At 66.8% G+C, this 6,560-nt stretch overlaps 1 protein-coding gene across 1 annotated transcript in view; it reads left to right on the top strand.

Annotated features, from left to right (window-relative positions):
- AP5Z1 (adaptor related protein complex 5 subunit zeta 1) overlaps positions 1-6,560 on the top strand; it is a 10,401-nt gene that overhangs the window by 3,649 nt on the left and 192 nt on the right. The window contains exons 5-19 of the mRNA XM_007447089.1: positions 28-214; positions 486-627; positions 750-862; positions 1,224-1,392; positions 1,698-1,838; positions 2,028-2,065; positions 2,148-2,310; positions 2,763-2,941; positions 3,716-3,858; positions 4,231-4,371; positions 4,879-4,990; positions 5,258-5,355; positions 5,774-5,897; positions 5,978-6,192; positions 6,448-6,542. Of these exons, the coding sequence (XP_007447151.1) occupies positions 28-214; positions 486-627; positions 750-862; positions 1,224-1,392; positions 1,698-1,838; positions 2,028-2,065; positions 2,148-2,310; positions 2,763-2,941; positions 3,716-3,858; positions 4,231-4,371; positions 4,879-4,990; positions 5,258-5,355; positions 5,774-5,897; positions 5,978-6,192; positions 6,448-6,542 (2,060 nt within the window). The remainder of the gene's footprint in view (positions 1-27; positions 215-485; positions 628-749; positions 863-1,223; positions 1,393-1,697; positions 1,839-2,027; positions 2,066-2,147; positions 2,311-2,762; positions 2,942-3,715; positions 3,859-4,230; positions 4,372-4,878; positions 4,991-5,257; positions 5,356-5,773; positions 5,898-5,977; positions 6,193-6,447; positions 6,543-6,560) is intronic.

Below are 6,560 nucleotides of genomic sequence, written 5' to 3'. Positions count from 1 at the left end.
GGGGGGTGACACGTCCCCTCCCCCCAGGCTGGAGAGGCCTTGCATGGCACTGCTGCAGACCACCCTCTGCTCGCCTACCTGCCCCGAGCAGCTCCAGCTGCTCTGCGCCGCTGTCCTGAGAGAGATGTCGCCCTGCGACAGCCTGAGCCTCTCCTGCGACCACATCCAGAACACGCGGCAGCTGGGCCTCGTGGCCTCTGTGCTCTTGGCCCAGGTAACGTGACTGCCACCGCCCTGCCCTTGGTGGCCCTGGGGCCTCGGTGAACCAGCAGGCCGCGTGCTCCCCGTGGGGCGGGCAGGCTCGGCTGGGCCCCTGTCACCCAGCAGCCCTCCCCACTCCGCCCCCATTCCAGGTGTGGGGGATGAGCCAGGGCTGTGAGGCTGATTCAGGCTGCAGGGCCGGGGCTGCCCTCGTGACGCTCCGGACGCCCGAACCGGGTGGCGTTCGTGACGCGCAGGAACACGTTCTGCTGTGGGGTTTGCAGGGTGACCAACAGCAGGTCAGGAGCTTGGGCCAGCGCGTCCTCAAGGTCCTGGAGAGCCGGCAGCCCGAGGGGCCCAGCCTGAGGTACCTCCTCCCCGTCGTGTCCAAGGTCACCAGCCTGGCCCCGGACGCTCTCCGTGAAGGTCTGCACACACCCCGCCACCAGGGGCGAGGGGCCGCCGGGGCTGCTGCCGGTTCCTAGGAAGACCTGCGGCAGCCCAGGCAGTGCAAGCCTGCGGGCCCCCCCCCCCCCCGCCCTGCACAGAGCAGACCAGGGCGCTCAGCAAGCGGCTGGGGGACTGGCTCCGCTACGCCAGCGTCCAGCAGGCGGCCGCCCACTCCTCCGGGGGCTTCTTCCCCACGCCTAGAGCCCGGCAGGTGAGGCTGGGGCACTCGGAGCTCCGTGCCCCTGGGCCGCCACCCGCTCCTCCTCCCTGGTTCCAGAATGAGCGCTCTCTCCTCGCTCCACTCGGGCGTGCGGGGGCGCCTTGGGTCACAGCCCCCGAGCCTGTGACGCGCTCTGTGGGTTGAGGCCTGGAACACGCGGGCAGGGATCGTATTTGACCGAGGGCTGTGTTTTCAGCCCCGGTGCCTGCACTCACGCACCCTGGGTGGGGGTAGGGTGCCCGTGGTCCCGGGGGAGCGTGGGTGGCCAGGGCGGTGGCTCGCGTACCGTGCCGCCTGTTCTCGGCCCTTCCCGGGCCCTGCAGCGCCGGCTGACCGTCCTTGCCTCCTGCAGCTGGGCCCTGTCACCGAGGTGGACGGGGCGGTGGCCACAGACTTCTTCACGGTGCTGTCCACGGGCCAGCGCTTCACAGAGGACCAGTGGCTGAACGTGCAGGCCTTCTCCATGCTGCGGGCCTGGCTGCTGGACAGCGGCCCTGGGGGCTCCAGTGCCCCGGATGCAGGTAGGACGCAGGCAGGACGTGGTGGGCCCCTGGGCGACATTGGCTGAGCCTCGTGGTCTCCAGAAGGCCTTTCCCAGATGTGCTGAGAGGCCAGATGTCGACAGGACTGTTCAGACAGCTTCTCCAAACTCTCCCTCCTCTGCAAGCCCACGAGCAGTTCTAGACAGTCTGGGCTCATCTACACCACCGTGTCCAGCTGGGGTGGCAGCAGGCGGGACAGCGCGCAGGCCTCGGCGGTCGGCGACGGCAGCCTTCCTCGCACCCTGCGGAGGTCCTCTGTCCTGAGCCCTCGTTCTCTCTTCCAGACGACAAGTCAGAGCTGGAAGGCTCCACCCTGTCCGTGCTCTCGGCCACCTCCACGGCCGGCCACCTGCTGCCGCCTCAGCAGTGGCTGCGGGAGAAGGCCTTCGAGTACTGCCGGCGCCTGCTGGAGCAGAGTAACCGGCGTGAGTCCCGGGGCCACCCTTCCCGTCCGCGGCCCGTGGCGCTCAGTCCCCACCTCGCATCTGCGCTGGGGTCGCTCCCAGCTGTGGGCTCCCTGGCCTCTCCGCTTCCAGAACACGGGGCGGGGCACCTTCGTGTTCGGCTGTTCTGATGGGGACACACAGGCCAGGTGGCTTTCTTCCCTCCCCCAGGAGCCCTGAAGAAGGCAGACGCCGACCTGCAGAAAGCGGTGCGTGCCCGGCAGGCGGGCGGGCGGGCGGGCGGGCGGGCGCTCCCAGCTCCGTCTGAGCGGCCTCCTCGGGTCCCCGCAGTGTCTGGTGGAGGCCGTGCTGGTGCTGGACGTGCTCTGCCGGCAGGACCCCTCCTTCCTGTACCGCACCCTCTCCTGCCTGAAGCCCCTGCACACGCGCCTGCGCGGGGACCCAGCCTGGGTGCGGGCGATGCTGCCCGTCGCCCAGTTCTTCCTGCACCACGGTGAGCCTCCGCCCTCCCGTGGGAGCAGAGCCGCTCGCGGGGAGGGCGGCTTGCCCCTGCACGCCGCCCCCTTCTTTCGTCTGTAGAGCAGCACTGATCTGATGAGCGGTTAGCACTTCGACGGTGGGAACTTTTAGATGGATTTAAGTAGCAACTTAAAACGTTACCAAGTCTGTGTTGATCTTGAACTCTCTTTGCCACGAGAGTTTCCTGGAAGGTGCCATGAAACCAGCCCCTTCCAAGGAACGATCCCCGTAGCGTAACCAGAGGGTGGGTCTGTGGCCAGAGACACCTGGGAAGACCTGCATCCGGCTCAGCTGGCTCTTCCCGCGCTTGCGAAGGGTGGACGTGTCCCGCAGACACGTGGTGGCCCCGGAGGCTTGGCCCAAGGCTCGGGGGGCCCCCGGCAGCATCCGAGGCCTTCTGCCCTGACGGAGCCCGCTGCCTTTCAGGGGAGGCCGCCGCAGTGGACGCGGAAGCCGTCTACCAGCACCTCTTCACCAGGATCCCCGCTGAACATTTCCACAGCCCGATGCTGGCCTTCGAGTTTGTCCAGTTCTGCAGGGACAGCCTGCCTCTGTTCGGCAGAAACCTTGGCGTTCTCAGGACAAGCTTCCCCAACCTCTTCAAGGCACGCTTGGTCATCCATGAGCCAGAGCAGGGGCTTGGGGGCCTGGGGTGTGCAGCGCCCCCGGGGCAGTGTCCTGGCATGGGCCGGGGGGTGGGGGCACCCGTGCCCGTGCCCTCAGGAAGGCGAGGTCGGGCCTGGCTTGGTGTCTGGGCTCGCAGAGTTGGTTCAGGTTAGCATGTCTTCACTGGGGAGCGTTGCCGGGTGTGTTCAGCTATTTGGCACCTTTGTCTTCGATGAGTTTGTTTGGTTTTTTTTTTCTGTATTTGTCTGCATTGGGTCTTGATTGCTGTGCGTGGGCTTTCTCTAGTTGTGGCGAGCAGGGGCTATTCTTTGTTGCAGTGGGCGGGCTTCTCATTGTGGTGGCTTCTCATTGTGGAGCACGGCTCTAGGCGTGTAGGCTCAGTAGTTGTGGCACGCGGGCTTAGTTGCTCTGCGGCATGTGGCATCTTCCCGGACCAGGGCTTGAACTGGCAGGCGGATTCTCAACCACTGTGCCACCAGGGAAGCCCTGATGCGTCTTTTGTGATTGGCGTGTCGCTGCGTGGCCTTTCCAAAATCAGAGACTGAGTTCTTTAATCAGGAAAATAAACGATGATAAATGGAAAGTGATGTGATGGTTGGTACAAAAGTGAGTGCAGAAGCAAAAAGAATAGGGGGGAAGAAAGTTGAAGGGCATATCTTCCAACTCCTGGGTCACAGTGAAGCATGAGGAGGTGGCAGGGCTGGCGTCATGCCCTCCGGGCTCGCACTGGAGCTGCCCTGCTGTCCCCGCAGTTCCTGGCCTGGAACAGCCCGCCCCTCACCTCTGACTTTGTGGCGCTGCTCCCATCGCTGGTTGACGCAGGGACGGCCGTGGAGATGCTCCACCTGCTGCTGGACCTGCCCTGTCTGACCGCAGCCTTGGACCTGCAGCTCAGGTGAGCCACTGCCCGGCCCCGCTGCTCACTGTTCGGACCGTGTCCGCCCTGTCCCTGCCCCTCCTTGCGCCCGGCCGCTCCTGCTGTCTCCCAAGCAGTGTCTCTGCACCTCTTCGCCGCCCCGACCGCAGCCCCAGAGCCCAGCCTGTCTTTCACTCCGCCGCGCGGCCTCCCAGGGGCCCGGCCCCCAGGCCCTTTCGGGTCATCCTGCAGCTCCTGGCTGGGTCAGGGCACAGTGATGTTACGGTGACGTCCGCTCTAGTCTCTCCCTGGCCAGTGGGTACTGCGAGGGCAGGGGCCGAGTCCAGCTTCTTCTGGCCTGGGCCAGAGCCCACATCCGAGCCCAGCCTTGGGAGTCTCCCTGCTTTGCAGGTCGCTGCAGGCCGCATCCGAGAGGCCGCCCTGGGACGTCTCCATCAGGGCCCCTGGCTGCCTGGAGGCCTTCCGGGACTCGCAGGTCCAGGGCCTTTTCCAGCACCTGCTACGTACCCAGGCCAGCGGGACCGCAGAGAGGTAGGGCTCGCTGCCGGGCGTCCCAGGCCCCACGTGGGACACGAGAGCCCCCTGAGGCCTTGAGGCTGGGCCCTGGCATCCACCCCAGGCCTGGTGCCTTCTGACCTGGAGAGACAGCTCTGGTGACCCCCCACCCCACAGGCGCTGGCCACGTGGCCAAGCGCTTCCTGGGCACCTGGCTTGTGGTCTGCTTGTTCAGTTTCCCGATCCCGTCCTTGTCACCCTGTGGGGCAGGTGCTGTGCTGACTCCTTGCCACAAGTGGGGAAAGGGAGGCTTAGCACATCCTAGGGGCGGGAGGGCCAGGACTGGACCACGGCCTCCTGCCCCCAGCCGCACTCCAGCCCTCCCGTGTGCCACGGGAGCAGGGCGGCCGCGGAGGGAGCAGGCCGTGCATTAGGAGATGCACAGGGTGGCCTCTGATGAGGGCAGAGCAGGTGCTCCCAGAGCCGGGTCCCCAGGCGGACGGGGAACAGGCGTGTGCTCAGGGCCGGGCCGTGTGTCCCCAGGTTGACGCCGCTCTACCGGCTGCTGCAGCCCCTGGCCGGCTGCGCCCGGGTGGTCCAGTGCGCCGAGGCCGTGCCCACCCTGCTCCGGGCGTTCTTCTCGGCGGTGACACAGGTGAGCCCGCTTCCTGGGGCCTCTGTCCCTGCAGCAGAAGGCCGGCCAGAGCTAGGACCCACAGGGCCCCAGCTTCCTCAGTGGCCAAGGGGCTGGTCCATCACAGCAGACAGGGCGGCTCACACCAGCTCCGGCCCGGCTACTGTCCCTCCCAGAACTGGGGCGGAGAGAAGCCCCCAGGGCAGCAGCCAGCCAGGTCCAGAGCAGAGGTGTTCCCTGGGGGTGGGACGCTCTCTCTCTCTCTCTCTCTCTCTCTCTCCCCCCCAGTTTGCTGACGGGGCCCTGGCCAGCCAGCTGGCACTGCTGCTTCTGGAACGAAGCGACTCGCTTTACCAGGTCCCGGGGTATGAAGCCCGTGTGCACAGGTGGGTTCGTCCTGGTGGGCTCAGCCCCTCCTGCAGCTCCATGGCCTAGCCCTGGACGGGTTCACTGGCGGGCTCTCCGTCCCTCACGGCTACGGTTCCCCAGCTGCCACAAACCCCAGCCCAGCCACGACACTTCCTCGGCCACTGCACGGACCCTTCCCTGCCCACCCAAGCCCCTCTTCCACGGAGCCTTCCAGAACATGTGTCCCCCTTGCTGAAGGCCCAGTTTATGCGGGCTCATCCCCACTCCAGCCCAGCCTCCTCCCCGATGGGGCAAGAGGTTCCTGGCGGGGCCGGGACTACCTTTACCTCCACCTGGTGCTCGGGGGCTTCCCGCCACCGCCCAGCTCTTCTTGGGACGGGCCGCGGGGCTGGGGTCTGTGTGGAGCGGGCACAGCCCGCGTGTCCTCTCTGGCAGGGTGCTGAGCTCCCAGTTCCCGGCCTTGTGCAAGCTGCATCCTCCACTGGTGGTCGAGCAGGCGAAGGAGCTGCTGCAGTTTGTGGGCGGCCCCCGCAGCGGCGGGCACGTGCTCACATCCGTGGTAAGGCAGCCGCTGCCCCGCCCCAGCCTGCACCTGACGCACGGGCCTGTCACAGGGCTGAAGTGCTGTCCCCCACCCAGGTGTGGGCCATCGGCGAGTACCTGTCGGTGTCCTGGGACCGGCGCTGCACCGTGGAGCAGATCAACAACTTTTTCGAAGCCCTGGAGGCCCTGCTCTTCGAGGTCACCCAGTCGCGGCCCTCCACCACCCTTCCCAAGTGTCCTCCGCAGGTCATCACCGTGCTCATGACCACACTGACCAAGCTGGCCTCCCGGAGCCAAGACCTGATTCCCAGGTACCAGTTCCCGGGGGGTAGAGGGAAAGCTACAGGCTTCCCGTCGGGAAAGGGAACGGCTTTGGAGGTTGTCCCGTCCCCCAGAGCCCTTCTGGTTGGACGCGGGTGGCATGGGCTGTGTCAGCACTGCCGCCTCACCTCTCCCAGCCAAGACCACGCTAGCTGGGTGCTCCTGGCAGCTGGTCCCTCCACGATGCCCCTGCCCGCGTGAGGGGTGCGCCTGCAGCTGACGGGCTGGGACTCCCTCCTCCTCAGGGTCTCCCTGCTCCTGTCAAAGATGAGAACCTTGGCCCAGAGCCCAGCAACGGGCTCCGTGCCCGGTGAGGAGGGCGCGGGAGCCATCCACGTGCGGGCCACCGAGCTGCTGA

Source organism: Lipotes vexillifer, unplaced genomic scaffold, assembly GCF_000442215.2.
Source record: "Lipotes vexillifer unplaced genomic scaffold, Lipotes_vexillifer_v1.1 scaffold625, whole genome shotgun sequence".
Lineage (NCBI taxonomy): Eukaryota > Metazoa > Chordata > Mammalia > Artiodactyla > Lipotidae > Lipotes > Lipotes vexillifer.
This window is presented reverse-complemented; position numbering and strand designations above follow the sequence as displayed.